Source organism: Choloepus didactylus, chromosome 1 (assembly GCF_015220235.1).
Source record: "Choloepus didactylus isolate mChoDid1 chromosome 1, mChoDid1.pri, whole genome shotgun sequence".
Classification (NCBI taxonomy): Eukaryota; Metazoa; Chordata; class Mammalia; order Pilosa; family Megalonychidae; genus Choloepus; species Choloepus didactylus.
In genome coordinates, this window is record NC_051307.1 from 197734332 (window position 1) to 197753131 (window position 18800).

Here is an 18800-nt window from a genome sequence, read left to right on the forward strand (position 1 = left end):
TGAAGGGGTTGGCTGGCTGAATGGTTAGGAGAAAGAGCAGTCTTCGGGGCCAAAGACCAGTGTGGTTTCTAGTGGTTTCTGTATGTGTCCAAATAATAGGTGTCTTCTAATATGTTGGTATTTTCACTGATTCTTAGTGATTTATTTAATTATATTACCAGGGCAAAACAACACAACCCCCCCTTTGAATAATTTAGATTTTTACCAGCTTCCCATCACAATGTCCTCATGTTTGTTTTCTCCCCCTCTAAAAACCAAACTTTCTACCCTTTGTTTGACAGTAATATTAAACACATGAGAAAACAACTTGATCGACTGGGCCTGTGTTTCAACTGGGATAGGGTAAGTTGACCCTTTTTTCCTGGAGGGCCGTTATATTAAAGAAGGTCCCAGTTGCATGGAGCCTCTGCACATTTATTTCATCCTTCTCTTTTCTGGGTCAGGAGAAGGGAAGGGAGGGAGGCAGGAAGCAGGAGGAAAGGACTAATGCCCTACAAATAAAAAAGTATCCCAAGTGGGTAATTTGCCTGCCAACAAGTAATTTTTTGTGGGATCAGCCTAAGAGAGTTAACATCTTATTGCTCTGATATATGCGTGAATAAGGCTTTGCACAGGTATTTCTTTTCTTCTCAGCAATGCAGTTTAAAAAGACTGTTGGAATCTGTAAAAATGATTAAATATCAACCCGTCTGGTCCTTTCAGGGAATTTGATGTTAAGTTAATTGACCAAGTTACCTTTTATTCCAAGTTGGAAGTGAGGATAATATCCTCCTGTAAAGACTCTGTCATATATAACCTTTGGTGTAAAATGCTTTCACACTGTGTATTAAAACAGTGGAGCATTCTGGACACAGGAGCAGTTCACTGAGGGCCACGTGGGTGTTAAGAACATTCATGCTAAATGTGAACAGAGACCTTCAAAGCTCTCGCCAAAGTCCTACCCTTTAGATGTTGATGGTGACCTGTTGGGTTAGATGACTCCTACTGTCCCCTCCATGAAGGGCCCCTTCCAATGTCATGGTCCCTGTTAGTGTTCCACAGAATGATCAGGGAGAGGGGTTATTACTGGGCCTGTGAAGTTCACATCCCTTTACTCTTGAGAAGCACCTGGAATAAACCCAAATGATGTCTCCTCCGCTGCCTCCTCCAACAATTTCTTAAATGGTTGAGATTTGATGAGTACAGTGAAAAAGAAAGTTAAACACATTTGAACAGGCCTCAATTTCTTTTCCTTTCTTCTCTCTCTCTCTCTCTCTCTTTTTTTTGGTAGCTTAAGATACGAACATGTGCTCAATCAAGTTTTAAGTGTACCAACAAGGTCATTTTACTACTGACTTGCAAGGTCATCAGAGTTTCATTTGGCAGAGGTGTAAAAAAGTCCTGGTGCCTGGGTCCAGTTGTCTTGAGAATAGCTGATCTATACTAATGAAATACAGTCTAAGGCAGAGAGAAATTACTAATGCGAATATACATTCCTTGAGGACAGAGATGGACTTATTAATCTTCTAGGATGATAACTAGCCTACCCCTGCCCAGGAGCATCAGCCCTAAATGATTTTTTTAAAAAAATTATTGGTTTATTTTCCTAAATATCATAGAAGATGAGAAAAACAGAAAAGTATAAAAAAGCATAAAGAAGCCAGTGTGGTATTATAAATATGTATATAATTTAATTTTTAAAATTAAATTCATAATGCATATATATTTTCTTACTTTTTTTACCTAGTATTCATGAACATTTTCCTCTTTCTTTAAATAATGTTTGAAAAAGTAGCTTTTTATAGCTGTATAGTTTTCCATCTTATGCCTGTATCATAATTTATTTAACCTATCTCCTTATTATTTTATTTTTAGATAGATTCTAATCCTTCCTTATTATAAATATAGATTCTCAAGCCCTAATGTGCAGATCTGAAGTCCAGAAAACTCTGATAACTCATCTGACTGCAAAATCTGAACAAATCTGATGTTTACCTCACTTAGAATGAATATTCATGTGTTTTACTATAGGAATAGTAATATGATTTATTGCCAGAGGCTATCCCAGTCCAGGTGAAGTAAATGTACTGTTATTACCTCTTAATATCTGTCTTCGTTTCCTGGCTGCCATGACAAATGTCAAGCAATAGGTTGGTTTAAACAATGGGAATTTATTGGCTCTCTGTTTCAGAGACTAGAAAGATTGCTTCCTCCCAAGGCTGGTAGTATTCCAGCTGGCTAGCAATGCTTGGTGTTCCTTGGCTTTTCTGGCACATGGTGATGTCTTCTCCTTTCTCTTCTGGGTTCCAGTGACTTCCAGTTTCCTCCTTTTCCTCATGGCTTTCTCTTTTATAAGGCATCTAGAAATAGGATTAAGACCTATCCTGGTTCAGTTGGCCACACCTTAACTAAAAATAACATCTTCAAAAAGTCCTATTTGCAATAGGTTCACACCCACAGGAATGGGATTGAGAATTGCAACCTGTTTTCTGGGGTGCCTAATTCAACCTACCACAATACCCAAAAAGTTCTGAATTCTGAAGAACATTGGCTGCAAGCATTTCAGATAAGAGATTTTGAACATACAGCACAGTGCTGCAGATTGATGTCACCATTCCTGCTTCTACCATCTACTAGTTCTTGAGCACTTACCAGGAGTCAGGCATCTTTAGAAAGTCCAAAACATAAGTACTTTTACTGATGCCATCCCTCCCTACCCTGAGTTCCTGGGTTCTCTTTTTTTTAAAAATTCACTTTTATTGAGATATATTCACATACTATACAGACATTCACAGTGTACAGTCAGCTGTTCACAATACCATCATATAGTTGTGCGTTCATTACCATAATCAATTTCTGAACATTTTCATTACTCAAAAAAAAAAAAAAGAATAAAAATAAAAGTAAAAAAGAATGCCTAAAATATCCCATACCCCCACCTCCACCCCACCCTATTTTTCATTTAATTTTTGTCCCCATCTTTCTACTCATCTGTCCATACACTGGATAAAGGCAGTGTGGGCCACAAGGTTTTCACAATCACACAGTCACACCATGTAAGCTACATAGTTATTCACTCGTCTCCAAGAATCAAGGCTACTGGGTTGCAGTTCAGCTGTTCTAGAATTGGAACATTCTAACTATTCCAATACACTAAAAAGTAAAAAGGGATATCTGTATAATGCATATGAATACCCTCCAGAATGACCTGTTGACTCTATTTGAAATCTCTCAACCACTGAAACTTTATTTTGTTTCATTTGTCTTCCCCCTCTTGGTAAAGAAGACCTTCTCAATCACACAATGCTGGGTCTGAGCTCATCCCTGGGAGTCATGTCCCACGTTGCCAGGGAGATCTGTACTCCTGGGAGTCATGTGCCATGTAGAGGGGAGGGCAGTGAGTTTACCTGCAAAGTTGGCTTAGAGAGAGAGGCCACATCTGAGCAACAAAAGAGGTTCTCTGGGGATGACTCTTAGGCACAATTGTAACTAGGCCTAGCCTCTCCTTTGCAGTAACAAGCTTCATAAGGGCAAGCCCCAAGATCGAGGGCTCGGCCTACTAAATTGGTAGCTCTCAATGTTTGTGAGAGTGTCGTGATATCCCAGGTGGGGAAGTTTAACATTTCCACATTTTCTCCCAGTTCCTTAGGGGGGCCCTGCAAATACCTTTTTATTCTCTGCCCAGATTGCTTTGGGATATTTTGAGATTTCACTCTAACCTGTACAAACCTACCAGATCTCACTTCCTATTCAAAGTTCCATGTAATTATGGTGTTTGTACTGATGTTATTTTATTGCTGGTAACCCAAGTGGCATAGCTGAGCTTTCAATCCAGTGGCCAATTTATGACTGCTGTGCTTACTCCCCACACTTGGCGCAGAACTCTTAGTGCATATATTTTATTATTTCCTTAATAAGAATTCTCAAAAAATTCAGGAACAAATTTAAGGCTTGTGATACCCATTACTAAATTATCCTCTGAAAAGGTCATACAAATTTGCACTCCTACCAGTTTTGTCTGACATTGCCTGTTTCACCATGACTTTACCTAGAAAAGTTATTACGCAGTTGTTTTCATTCATATTTTTTTTTGTTGTTAGTTATGGTGATTTTTTTTCATGTGTTTATTGAGAATTTGAATTTGGTATGCATGTGTGAAGGATTTTATCATGTTTTTTGCTAATATGGATGGGAAACGTTTGTCCTTTTCTTAATGATTTTTTATTTTATTGCAAATATTTTTCCTCAGTTTGTCATTTGCTTTATATTTTGTTTATAGTGGGATTATTATTAGCAGAGTAAAGATAAATACATTTATATTTTCTCCTTGATCTTTTGTGGCTTAATTTTTGCATTTAAGTCACCTGGATTTATCTTAGTATGTGATATAAGACAAGGCATTACTACTTTTTATAAATAACCAATTGTGTTCGTTATTTTTAAACAGTCCTTTCTTCATCATTGATTATTGTTATTCACTGTTTAGTTTCTGCTCATTTGATCCATTTATTATTATGTCATTACTAAACTGTTTTTAATTATACTTGCTTTTATAATTTGTTTTAAAATCTGGTAACAGCTTTCTTCTCATTGTCTGATGTTAACAGTGCCATTCATACTTTCTTATGTTTCTGTTTTCCAGATATGTTTTGCCCCCCCCTTTTTTTTAATCTTTGTTGACTTTTTTTTGGTGTATTGCTTGTAGATGCACATGCAGTTGATTAGACAGTTTAAAAGAGGGGCAAAGACGTGTGGGAAAAATCTTTACTTGGCCGATCTCTAGTCTTTCTTTTTAATAGGAAAGTTTAAGATATTTGTATTTATTTTAATAACTGGTTATTTATTTTCTAACTAGACTATCTTAGATGTAGTTTCATGCATTCTTTTTTAAACAGTATGTCACATTTTGGATTTTATTATTATTTTTTTTTCTGGAGATTTAAAATGACCAATTCTGTGTTTTAGTTCTTTTAGAAGTTACCTTTAAGGTTTTTATTTCCCCTTTTACACATATTCAGTATGAACATAAAAATATGATAGTATCTCTTTCTTGCTCTCCATAAAGATAAGGAAATTAGCAGACAGTTATACTTTCCATTGTCTAAAGTTATTTTCTAGGAGTTCTTTTTGGTATATTCTGAGATTTTAGGCCTAATTTATTGTCATATTGTAATTTTCCCAGTCATGTATCATTTCTCAATCATTATGTTTCATCTTTGTTTTCAGTTTTGTAATCATATTCATGGCAATTATTTAAATTTGTTGTTCATTAATTATTTCTAGTTTCAGAGCAGACCTTTTAAAGCATGACTGCCCTTTAAAAAAAGTTTTATTTGTGAAATTTTTTAGGATTTTGTTTTAACTCTTGATTTAGATTCTCTAGCATCATGCATTATTTTTATAACTGAGAATGACTTTCTGTTGCTCTAACCTATAAACAGCAGCTTATGGAATTCTTTACTTATTATCTTTTTCTCTCAGATCTCTGTGGTAGACCTTGATCTATTTTCTTAAAAAAAAAAAAAAAAAATTACAGACTCACAGGAAGTTCCAAGATAGTACAGGGAGGTCCTTTGGACCCTGTACCCAGTGTCCCTCAATGATAACATCTTTCAAAACTGTAGCACAATATTAAAACTAGGTAGCTGACATTGGTATAATGCTATAAACCAGACTACAGATCTTCCTCAGATTTCACCAGTTTTTACATGCAGTCGTGTGTATGTATGTGTGATTAGTTCTGTGCTTATACAGATTTATGTAACCACCAGTACCTCATCCATTGTCTTTTGATGGAGGAATTTAAGGCCAGCCAGAATTGTCTGTCTTTGTATACATATTAATATTTTAACCTTCATTTTAATTCTTGTTGGATTCGTTCTTTCTCTGTCCCTGCTATTTAAAATTTGAAATTTTCATCAAATTTCAGTATTGATCCTTTTACCTTAATTTTGCCTGGTACTTATAACTACTTTTTTTTTTTAAAAAAAGAACTTTTTACTTTGAAATAATTTCAAACTTAGAGAACAGTTACAAAAACAATACAAAACCCACACAGAGAACTCCAACATACCTCAGCACCCAGATACCCGGAGCCACCAACTTTCAACGTTTTGCCATGTATGTCATGTCAATCTATCAATCCACCCCTGTCTAACTATCTATCTGTCTGTCTGTGTCTATCTGGCTGGCTTATGACCACTTTTGATCCAAGCTGTGGGCATTTCAAAATGACAGTTTCACAGGATCTCTTTCTCAAAGAACACTGACTATCAATCAGTATGTACTTAGTTCTCTCTCCTCTGTCCTCTGTCCTCCATTATTATCACCATCTTTTTTGTGATTTGGGGCTCTTTGTTCTTCTCTGTCTTCTGGAAGAACTTTTCATGTTCTGCATTGATCTTTCCACATCATAATTCAGTTTTTCACATAATTGATGTGCTTTGTATGGTTTCTAATGTCAATATTAATTTTTCTGTTGTATTTTTAGATTTGTTTTCCTTTTCTCATTTGGTTCCCATTTTCTTTCTCATGCTTTTCAGTTAGACCTTTCTTTTCCTTGTTTTCCTGTCTTATCTCATCTTCACAAACCATATATGTTCATAAATTTTCTTGAGACCACAAGGAGATGATTTTGAAAATTTATTTTTGTTTCTTATAATAAATATTTTTCACAGGTTTGGAATGCTGTGTTTGTGTTTATTTCAGAATCCTTTCATAGTCGCCTTGTGGATTATTTCTGCCATTTCCTGAGTGAGGTGGAGTAGTATATCTATATGATATCTATATCAATTTATAGATCCAGCAGCCCCTGAAGGGAGTGGAGTATAAGTTGTGCCCAGTGTAGTCTCTGCATCATTTTCTTTTACATCATTTATTTCTGTATCGTTTGTTTCAATCTGGATTTGGGAATCACCACCCTTGGTGCCAGATACATTGTGGCATCAAAGATAACTCCGTACCCATAACTGCTTTCAACAATGTTGAGCCCACGGCCACTGGGTATCCAGTTTATGAGTTTCCCATGTGCCTATATCCCACTGTCCCTCCAGACCTTGCTTTTTTGAGTAAGGGTGCCAGGGCCCTGCTTCTCAAGAACCCAGCCTATTTTTAGGAGGGAGGGGTACTTTTTTTAGGAGGGCTTATGGTACTTTTCTTCAGTCTGATCCCATCTGCCAAAATTCCTTGACATTTCTGGCATGTCGATGACACCTTCTGTTGTTTCCAATTTTCGTGCAGTCCTCTTGGCCTCCCATCTTTATATTCTGTCAGTCATTTCAATGGGAATAATGGAAACACGTTTAGATGCATGTTTTCATAATGCCATATTGCCCAGGAGTCCACAAGTGCCTTTTGATTAAACCTTTACAATCTGTTCAGTAAATGCAAAGCAGTAAGGTGAGGGGGTAGAGGAATGGTTTGTTTTATTGTCTGGGCAAATCTGTGCCCTTTGCAAGTCACATTTCTAAGGTCTCATAAAAACCAAATAGTTCAGCATATGGCTAGCTGGCAATTATCCAAATATTTTTTTTTCAAAATGTTGTCTCAGAAATGTTATTTCCCTCCCTCAGATGGAGAAAGCCAGTTTTAAAACCTGGACCATGGCATCATTCTTCTGCTGATCCCTGTTTGGGAAGCCCCGTTGGACGCTAATAGTCCGGCTCTTGAGCTGCATTCTCATCTTTCTTACATAAGGGGCTTAATTATCTGGATTAAAAAATGTATGCATTTCTGGAATGTATTTCAGATGTATTCTCAAAACAGCTTGTATCACCTTGAGAAGAAGGAAAGTAAGAAACTGAAAGCTGAATTTGAATAGCTGGACATCTATTCAGGGAAGAGTAAAGGGGAAATAAAAATTCCAAACTGCGTAATGAGTGAGCGAGCGAGAGCAGGTTTCTTTGTGGAGTCCTCACTCAGTGGAATAATGGTCAGCCTTTCTAGGGAGAATGTGTGGACTGCATTCCACTCTCATGGGTTCAGATGAGGGCTTTGGTGATCATGAACTAGTTCTAGGAGATGACTCTGTGGGTTCCTTATGACAGTTTACAGAGTTGTTTGGTGTGACCCACAGAGATGGGTATGTCTCTGACTTTGATCTCTTCCATCTCACCACTGTCCTAGAGCCTGGGCTGGTTCTGGACCAAGCTTGGGGTATGAATCTTGATGGAAATGGACTTCGGGGACCTGTTTTTTAAACGAATCATTTGGACAATTTGGGGGATGGGAAGAGCAGTCCCTAGGGGTTCTCTCCAAAATCAGACAAGTTAAGAGAGAAAGAATCAAAACCACATGGGTTCAAAGAAATACCTGTGGAAACTGCCAGAGGAAGGCTTTATTATTTATAGTGCTTGCTGAGCAGTCCCCAAACACCCATATTCCAGTGAGTAAGTAAAACAAAACAAAAAGAAAGGAAACATACTGCAGGACTGGACATAAATGAGGTTTGGATTAACTCCCTTAGTGGAGTTAATCAAAAGTTGACTGTTTTCTGAGGTTTTTTTTTTTTTTTTTTATTGTGGAGAATTTATGGATTTTTATTTGCACTCATTTTCATTGGATTTTAAATTCCTATGCCTGATTTCCTTCTTGTTTTTCTATGTTCAGCCTTCTGTACATGTTGATGCCTAGCAATAAGGGTGACTACTCTGCCCATGTCAGGGCCAGGGGAGCACAGCTATTTCTGACCCCTGAGGGAATTGTCCACTGAGACAAACTCAGCATGTGTCCCCATATTCTTCCCTGCAGGCTGGGAAGGATGTGGAGTGTGGTTACCTGCAGAGCAGTGGAAGAGGTTGTGTGTAAATGGAAGCTGTTGTCAGCATTCCACATCAGAGCTGTGTGCTATCAAGATTTTTACGAGGGCAGGCTCCGTGACTGTGAGCTCTTCTAAGTTTTGTCCATTAATGCCATACAGTAAGGTGGCTGCTAAAGGGTTTGTGGCATCCCCACACATCCCCTTGCTTCTGTTTCTCTTGAGTTTTCTCCATCTTCGTTCCCTTTCATCCTCCTTTTTCTATTGCCCCTGTTCCCTCTCATCCCTTTCTTCCACTTAATCTGCTTTCTTTTTCCTTTCTTTCTGCCTGACTTCTTTCTCTCCTGCCTTTTTGTTTTGTGTGTGTGTGTGTGTGTTTATGGAGAACTTCAAACTTACACTAAAAATGTGAGACTGGTATAGGGAACCCCCAAACACCCATCACCCAGCTTCAACCATTGCTATTACATGGCCAATCTTATTTCATCTACACCCCTGCCCCCATCCAGTATCACTGAGTACTAGTCAGTTTGCAGATTTCCCTAGTTGTTGCCTAAGTATTTTTTAATCATAGGTTTGTTTGTTTGCACTTTTGCAGGTCTTTGTTTTAGCCTATTCTTTCCCATCCGCATGTTGTTATCATGATTTGGGAATGCAGCACCTTCTTTCCATCGAAAACACACGGGCTGTTTGGACTATACTTGTGTGAGTTTATTTTCAGACAGCATGGTTTGTATGATTATGAAATGAAAATTATTACTGCTTCAAGGCTTAAAATACCTTGGCAATGTATTTACATAGAGGACTAGATGTTTGATAGGGAAGATTAAGCTGCAAGAAATAACGAGGGCTCCAGAATAATAGAAAGATATATTTTAAAAATTCTTTATTTAAAAAGAATTTAAAGAATCATTTAAAACAAAGAAACTTGGGGCAAGTGAGTGCCTGAGTAATCATTGTGGTCCCTGAATACATGATCGGGAAGATTCCCGTTGTGAGACTTGCAGGCAGTGGTTGCCTTGACAACGTGGAACGGGCACTCGATGTGTTTGACTCTGAGTCCTCTTTGAAGTCCTTACAGAGGTGAAGCAGAGTTTGTTCTGGCAGATCTCTGGCTCTGGATTACTTGTTCTCTGTCAGAGTCAGATAATTAACCTTTTTCTGGAGGTTTTTCCTTTGGTTGGATTGGAAGTTAGGAGGGGAAAGGTGATATCTTTGTTTTAGCTGAAATGATGTGGCAGCTTATCTTTTAGTACTTATCTATTTATAGGGAAGTTGGTGTTGGTGGATCAGGGTTACTGTACAGAAACATAGTCATCTTGAGGTCAGGAACCACATCTTAACATTTATGTAATGTATAGCACACAGGCAGGTGACCTCGGATAGAGCCGTGCCAGCTCAATACTTGCCAGCCTGAAACATGGGAGATAAGTTTTTCATTGCCTCACGAAGATTGGACTCTTCCTGGATTGTTGTCCCTAACCAAAGAAGGAGGTCTCCTGGGGCTGATCAATAAATGTATTCAAGGAGGAATTTTATTTAACCGCAGCCCCAGCGGGTGGCCATGAGCCCAGTACAGGTCATCTCTATCAAGGATGCACAGACTCTGTTAATGGGAATAGAATTTTCCATTTTAATGCTTGTTAAATGCTTTCTGGAGACAGAATCTTGGACCCTCATCTTGGAGACTTAGGTTTTGACGATGGGTCTTGTAACTAACACGTGGGGAGCCTCAGCTTCTCTCCAAGGGAATACTTCCTGTCATGATAGGGAGAGATTAGGTCACTCTTTAAATACCTTAGAAATGAAGAGTACAAAACCTTTCTCCATGGCTGAATCAGGCCTCCAGATGAGTCTTGTCCATCAGACAGTCCAGTCTGGTCCATAATCTTTGGTATAGTGGGTGCCTATGGTTATTAAGACTACAATGGGCTTTATAAGAGTGTTTGGAAGAAGTATCTAAAAGGTCTTGAAGAGGAAGTTGTTACTCCATGAGAATAGCAAGGATTATTTATAGATATACCAGTGGTTTTCAAACTTTGGCAAGCATCAGAATCCCTGAGAGGACTTATTAAAGCATAGATTGCTGGACTCCATCCTCGAGTTTTTGATTTAGAAATTTGTGATTTTCTTTCTCGATTAGGAGAAAAGGATTTGGGGAATGATTGTTCTCCCAGATCTTAGGTAAGAATCAAAATACAGGCTTGCTTTCAATTCTTTCTAACATAAGATAAAACATAAAAGATTAATTAAAACAATTTTTAAGTGGGCATTGTTTTTAGAAATACGAGAATTTTATGACTTCTTTAATTGTGAAATATTAGACACAAATAGACTACAGCATAAAACATATGTATAGCGTAGCACATCATTGTGAGTGAGCATTTGTGTAACCACCATCTAGATTAAGAAATAAAATATCACCTGCCTTCTCTGTGTGCCCTTTTCCAATTACAATTCCATCTCTCCTCACTAGAGGTAAACATTATTCTGACATTTATGGCAATTACTGCCTTGCTTTCAATGTAGCTTACCACCCACATATGTTTTTTAATGTTACATAAATAGAATGTATTCTTTTGTATCTAGCTTCAACTCAACATTTTTTCTCCAATCTTTTATTATAAAAAATTTCAAACATTCAGAAAAGTTGAAAAGCTAGTACCAAGAACAGTCATATACTTTCTAGCTAGACTCAACAGTTGTTGACAATTTGTCATATTTGCTTTATCTCCCTCTTTATTTATGTTTATAATATATATCCTACCCCCCCCACACACACACACACACCTGCCCCACCGCATTGGTTGAGAGTAACTTGCAGACATTGTGGCACTTCACCCCTAAATATTTCAGTATTCCTGTCTCAAGAATTAGGATGTTATTTTACATAACCACATACCATTTTGACATTTAAGAAAATTAACAGTAATTCCACAATATCAATTAATATTCAGTCCATATATGAATTTCCCCAATTGTCCCAAGAATAACTCTTATGGTTGTTTTAAATCTAGGCAAATCCCCTGTATTAGTTTTCTCTTGTTGCCTTAACAAATTACCGTAGTTTCTGTAGGTAGAACTTTGGGTGGGCTTGACAGGATCCTCTGCTTAGGGTCTTCCAAGTTCAAAATCAGAGTGTTGGCAGAGCTTGTTCCTTACTAGTTGCTCTGAGGAAGAATCCATTTGCAAGCTCATTCAGGTTGTTGGCTGAGTTCAGTTCTTTGTGGTTGTAGGACTGAAGTCCTCGTTTCCTAGCTGCCTTTCAGCCAGAAGCAAGCCTTTGCACCTAGAAGCTTCCCACATTTCTTCTCATGTTTTCCACTTGACCTCCTCCAGCAATGGTGAGTCAAGTCCTCTTGATGCTTCAAATCTCTTTTTTTTTTCCTATCACATTTTCCTGACTCCAACCAGAAAAATTCTCTGCTTTTAAGAGCTCATGCAATTACATTGTGTTTATCTGGATAATCCACAATAATTTCCTATTTTAAGGTTTGTAACTTTCATTACCTCTGCAAAGTTTTTTGCCACATAATGTAACATATTCACAGATTCCTGGGATTAAGGTGTGCACATCTTTGACAGTCATTCTGTTTTCCACGTCTCCTTATCTTTTTTTTTTTTTTTTTGTTAGTTGTGACTCTTTTTTTAAGAGCTTAGGGTAGTGGTTTTATAGAGTGTCTTAGAGTTTGAATTTGTCTGTTTGATTCCTCAAATATCTCTATCAGTCATTATGGCTGCCTTAACAAACCAAACCAAAATTTAGTGGTTTAAAACAACACCGATGTTGATTTCCTCATGTTTCTGCAATCTGAGTCGTGTTTGGCAGGGATAGCTAGTCTCTGAGCCATTCAGCCTGAGCTGGGACAGCTGGAAGGCTGGTGCTGGATTCTTCTGAAGGGCTTGCTTACTCACATGTCTCGTAGCTGGGGGCTGGAAGAGTGGGGGCTCCTTAGGCTCATATCTCCATCTCTGTGTGACCTCTCCAGCCTAGCGGCTTTAGGGGAGCCAGACATCTTAAGTGTTGGCTGAAGGCTCCCAAGGTGTGTGTCCTGAGAGCAAGGCAGAAGCTGAATCTTCTTTTATGGCCTAGTCTTGGAAGTTATTTAGTGTCAATTTCTGCCATAGTCATAGGCCTGGTCACATGCCAGGTAGGGAACATAAAACCTACCTCTCCATGGAAAGAGGAGTGTCAGTGGCATAACAAAAGCACGTGGGGTGGGATATATATTGGCATAGCCATTTTTGGAAAATACAATCTGCTGTAGTATCTTTAAATTGTTACCCAGCCCCTTATGTAATTGTAAATGGAAAATTACCTATAGAGCTTGATTAGAATGCATTATACTTTTTGCCCCACAATGTGCTCATAGGTGATGAGATCTAAACAGTATATCTACATCTAGAGGTGCATAGTGTTAAGTTGTCTCACTATGAGTGATGCTAAATTTGATCACTTGAAGTGCTGAAGGCTCTCTCTCTCCCCCCAACCCCCAAAGGTACACTTTCCCCTTTACAATTTGTTAGTCATACTTTGCTAGTAATACTTTGGCACTGTATGAATATTTTGTTCCCCAGTGACCTTTCAGCCAGGATTTTAGATCCTTGCCTGATTATTATTACATTAGAGATTGCAAAATGGGTGAGTGTTTACTTCTATCATTCCTTCTACGTCTATTAGCTGGCATTCTTATGTAATGAAGAACTTCCATTTATTTCTCTCCTATCACTATAGATACATTGATTTTTATTTATTCAGTCTGTTATAAACAGTTACACATTTTCTTTTTGATGCTCAAGATATCCAAATTTGGCCAGTGGGAACCTTCATCATTGTATTTTTAATATCCTCTGTGTTATCGGGTGCAGCTGTAATTCATTCATATCCAGTGTTATGTAGTATCCCCTTGTACAAATAATGTGGCTTATTTACCCATTGCATTTATTTATCCATTTCTAGATATGTGGGTTATTTCCAGTTTTTTTGCTATTATCACAGTGCTGCTATGAACATTCTCATCTGTGGGTCCTTGTGCCATAAGCACTCATTTCTGTCAGTGTATATCTAGAGGTGGAATAACTGGGTCATAGGGTAGTTGTATGTTCAGCATTTGTAGATATTGCTGGTTTTCAAAGTGGTTGTACTTATATAAATTCCTACCCAGGAGTTGATTAGCATTCCTTTTACTCCATATTCTCACAACAGTTGGTATTATCAGAGTTTTTAAGTTTAGCTAATCTGGTGGGTATCTCACTTATATTTTAATTTGCATTTCCTTGAATACAGAAGGGATTGAGCACCTTTTCTTATGTTTATTGGCTATTTGGATGACCTCTTGGGGAAGTACTTTTTTTCCCAATGGGTTGTCTGTCATTTTCTTATTCATTTGCAAGAGTTCTTTATGTATTACAGATAGGATTGCGTTGTCTGGTATAAATGTCAAATACAAATGTTGCAAATATCTTTTCCCGGTCCATGCCTTTTTAAATTTTTAAAGGTAATTTTTGATGAACAGATATGTTTGTTTCAGTGCAATCAAATTTATTAATCATTTCCTTTATGGGTAGTTGTCCTTGTGTCCTGTTTATAGAATATTTCCCTATCCTAAAGTCATAAAGAAATTCTGCTGCATTACTTTCTAAAACTTTATTGTTTTGTCTTTCTCATTTGGGTCTACAGTTCACCAAGAGATGATTTTTTGTGTGTGAATTATATGAGCTAGGGATTCAATTTCATGTTTGCCCTACGTGTGCCCAATTTTCCTACCACCGTTTTATTGAAAAGATCATCCTTTTCCCAGTGCTCTTCATTGCCACATTTGTTGTAAATCATGGGTTCTTATTCTATTTCATTGGTTTTTATTTGCACCAATACTATTCTGTCTTAATTACTGATATCCAGGAAGAGCAATGTGATTTTTTTCCAAGAGTAAGTTCTAAAAAAAGAAAAAAGACTTGGAATTTTAATTGATATTGCTCTGAATTTATAGGTCAGTTTGGGGAGAGTTGTCATATTTAAAATATTAAATAATTCAGTCTATGAACATAGTATATCTCTTCATTTATTCAGGAATTGAAAATTTTATTTTCATGTAAGTTTTGTAATTTTTCCCATCCAGGTCTTGTACATCTTTTATTAGATTTATTTCTAGTATTTGATGCTTTGTAATCCAATTGTAAATGGTATCCTTCTAAAATTTAAATTTTTATCCATTTGTTTCTATTATATATCAGTATGATATAGTTTATGTTGATTTCATGTTCTTGCTTAAAACTTATCGAGTCTAAGATTTTTGTAGATTCTTGAAAATTTTCTAAGTCTACTATCATATTAAGTGAGAATAATCTCTTTTTTCCCCCTCAATCCTTCAACCTTTTATTTCTTTTTTCCCTGCAAATTTATTTAGCTGGCATGGTCCTTGGTCCATTTGCCAGTTTCCCTTGCATTTTCCCAGAACTTAGCAGAAGAAAAGTTTTATACTTTTCTAGGCTCGCCTGAAATATGTTTCTGGTATAAATCCTCAAAGAAAAGATAAAATGTGTAACGGTAACTTTGACAGGTTATTCGAAAAGGTAATTTCGAGCTAGTAGATACAGTGAAAAGCTCTAATCCTAGAATGGCTCATCCTTCAAAGTGATCGGACATCAGGCATCCTTAAATGAATTTCCCTTATAAGAAAGATATGTGAAACCCAAGTGTGAAGTTCCAGAAGGAATGCTGACCCCAGAACTTTCCACATGATACAGAGAACACCTCATTAAAAGTTCCAGTTACCCTTGTGTGATCACTGTTTTGCCCTGGCCTGCTCCTTATCCCTGCCCCACTATTTACAATAGGATGCCACAGGATGCCACAGGATGTTTGTTGGTTCAGAAACTTAAAGCAGCAGCCAGACAGTCTGATAAACCCATTTGTTTCTGAAAAGTATTTCCATAAGCCCCAAAGGAGGTGTTAATGAAATTTAATTTGGTGAATTAAAAACTTGGAATACCAGCAAAATACTTGAAATTACAACTTTCACAAATGGTGCAACACGTTGATCTGCTTTGGGGTGATCTCTGGACACAGGTTCATCATTTCTCTAACTTGAAAATAAATACCTAAAACAACTCTTCATATCTATGTAAAACCTCAAAATTTCTTTATTTTATTACTAAACTACTTTGTAACCAACACATTGGGACACCAAGCCAGGTACTAAGTGGGAAAAAAAGATCCACTGGCCTCTCACAGACTAGGGGAGGTAATGATTGTAACATACAGCAATGCAAAATAAGTGTGATGTGAGGGAAAGGTGAAGTGGTGGGATTGGCGAAGGAGGCAGAGGTCAGATCCTGCTGGCAGACATGGGTCAAGAGAAACTTCCTTCCCTGAGGAGGTGGCAGTGGAGGTGGGATTTGAAGAATGGGTGATTTTTTGAGCCAGAGACAGGGAGGGATAAAGAAAACTTTCCACGTGGATGGGTCAGCATAAGCAGAGACAGGAGACAAGACAGTTAAGTTGTCTCTGGGGGGAAGCAAGGGATACAGCCTCAGGAAAGTGGAGAGCAAATGAGCGGAATCACAGGTTTTGGGCTGCATGCTACATTAAACTGTTGGTCAGAAAGAGAGACACCTAAGAGATGCCAATCAATTCCAATATAGTTGTCTGGATTGCCAGCGAATGCATGATTCACGCAGGCTCTGTGGAAAGACGTTTATTCACATAGAGAAGGGACAGAACAAGGCAGCTTCACTAGTGGATATCAGTCCTCCATGGTCAGTGGGTTGCAATCTGCTGACCAACTCCAGGAACTGTTCTGATCCCTGCACAACCCTCTTGTGTGTGTGCGTGTGTATGTGTGTGTAAATGCATGCTGTAATGGAGGAACGCTGCAGTGGAGGGACCCTGCAGTTGATGTATCCATGGGATATTCCAGAGCTTCTGGTAAAGAGTTAGAAATCTGAGCCTGGAGCATAGTTGGAGAGTGCTGGAATAGGAGAATTGGGAGCCATTTCTGTAGAAGTTATGGATGTTCCAGTTATCTATTACTATATAATAATAAAACTTTTATTAAATGTTTAAAACAGTTTATTATTGTCTCTCACAGTTTTGTGGGTTGGTTGACAGGGCTCAGCCAGGCAGTTCTTCTTCAGATAGCAACTGGGGGTTGAGTCATCTGAAGGCTTACCTGGATTGCACAGGTGGCTTGTGCACATTGCCAGAAGTTGATGCTGGCTGTGAGCTGGGGCTTCAACTGGGGCCCTCAACAGGGGGGCCTATATGTGACTTGGACTTCTCACAGCCTGGTGTCTGGGTTCTGAGAGGGAGCGTCTACAAGAATAAGTGTCCCAAGGTTAGTCTCCTCAGAGGCCCAGGCAGAAGCTGCAAGGCTTCATTTGACCTAGCTTAGAACTAGCCTAGAACATCACTTCTGCTGCCTTCTATTGGTCAAGTAAATCATGAAGGCCGGCCCAAATTCAAGGGGAGGACAATTAGACTCCACCTCTTAGTGTAAGGAGCAGCATGCACATACAGGCAGGGGAGGTCTTTGTTGGTGGCCGTCTTTTGGAGATTATCAAACATGAAGGAATTGGGGGAAACTGCTAAAGGAGACTGTAAAGAGAGCAGAGGGCCCAGGATGGATTGGGGTGTCAAGGAATAAGAAATAACCAAGAGAGAGTCTCAGGGATACAAGGGGAATTGCATCAGTAGGTGCCACAGACAACAGGGAAAAGGGAGTTTTCCACAAGGAGGGATTAATAATAAATGCTGGAAAGAGAAGGAGTAAAGGGACCCAGAAAGCTACTGATGATCAAGTTGGTTAAAAAACAGCCTTAGGGATGTGAAAAGAAAACCTGGAAAACTTTTCCCAGTACAGAAAGGACTGCTTTTGAAAATTATTCCAAGACACATGGGATTTTAAAGCACAGCAATAACACTGTTCCCAGCTAACTGGACAATATGGCTTAAGGCACTCCAGTGAGGCCCTTTTCCTCTTCTTTTCCTTCCTCATATTCCTGTTGCCCTCCCTCTCTCCTCATTCTTCCCTGACTTTGTGTCTTTTGCTGACTTTGGTTTTTTTTTTTTTTTTTTTTTTAAATCATCATTTTATTGAGATATATTCACATACCACGCAGTCATACAAAACAAATTGTACTTTCGATTGTTTACAGTACCGTTACATAGTTGTACATTCATCACCTAAATCAATCCCTGACACCTTCATTAGCACACACACAAAAATAACAAGAATAATAATTAGAGTGAAAAAGAGCAATTGAAGTAAAAAAGAACACTGGGTACCTTTGTCTGTTTGTTTCCTTCCCCTACTTTTCTACACATCCATCCATAAACTAGACAAAGTGGAGTTTGGGCCTTATGGCTTTCCCAATCCCATTGTCACCCCTCATAAGCTACATTTTTATACAACTGTCTTCGAGATTCATGGGTTCTGGGTTGTAGTTTGATAGTTTCAGGTATCCACCACCAGCTACCCCAATTCTTTAGACCCTAAAAAGGGTTGTCTAAAGTGTGCGTAAGAGTGCCCACCAGAGTGATCTCTCGGCTCGTTTTGGAATCTCTCTGCCACTGAAGCTTATTTCATTTCTTTTCACATCCCCCTTTTGGTCAAGAAGATGTTCTCCGTCCCACGATGCCGGGTCTACATTCCTCCCCGGGAGTCATATTCCACGTTGCCAGGGAGATTCACTCCCCTGGGTGTCTGATCCCACGTAGGGGGGAGGGCAGTGATTTCTCCTTTCAAGTTGGCTTAGCCAGAGAGAGAGGGCCACATCTAAGCAACAAAGAGGCATTCAGGAGGAGACTCTTAGGCACAAATACAGGGAGGCCTAGCCTCTCCTTTGCAGCAACCGTCTTCCCAAGGGTAAAACTTATGGTAGAGGGCTCAACCCATCAAACCACCAGTCCCCTATGTCTGTGGTCATGTTAGCAACCATCGAGGTGGGGTAGGCGAATACCCCTGCATTCTCCACAGGCTCCTCAAGGGGGCACTACATCTTTTTTTTTTTCCTTGTTTTTCTTTTTTTTTTTTTTTTTTTAACTTTCCCTTCTTTTTTAAATCAA

The 18800-nt window shown here is 38.5% G+C and overlaps 1 protein-coding gene across 1 annotated transcript in view; it reads left to right on the forward strand.

Moving 5' to 3' along the window:
• The window catches only part of LARS2 (leucyl-tRNA synthetase 2, mitochondrial), a 176960-nt gene that overhangs the window by 38806 nt on the left and 119354 nt on the right, over window positions 1-18800 (forward strand). The window contains exon 5 of the mRNA XM_037848996.1: window positions 282-342. Coding sequence (XP_037704924.1) covers window positions 282-342 — 61 coding nt within the window. The remainder of the gene's footprint in view (window positions 1-281; window positions 343-18800) is intronic.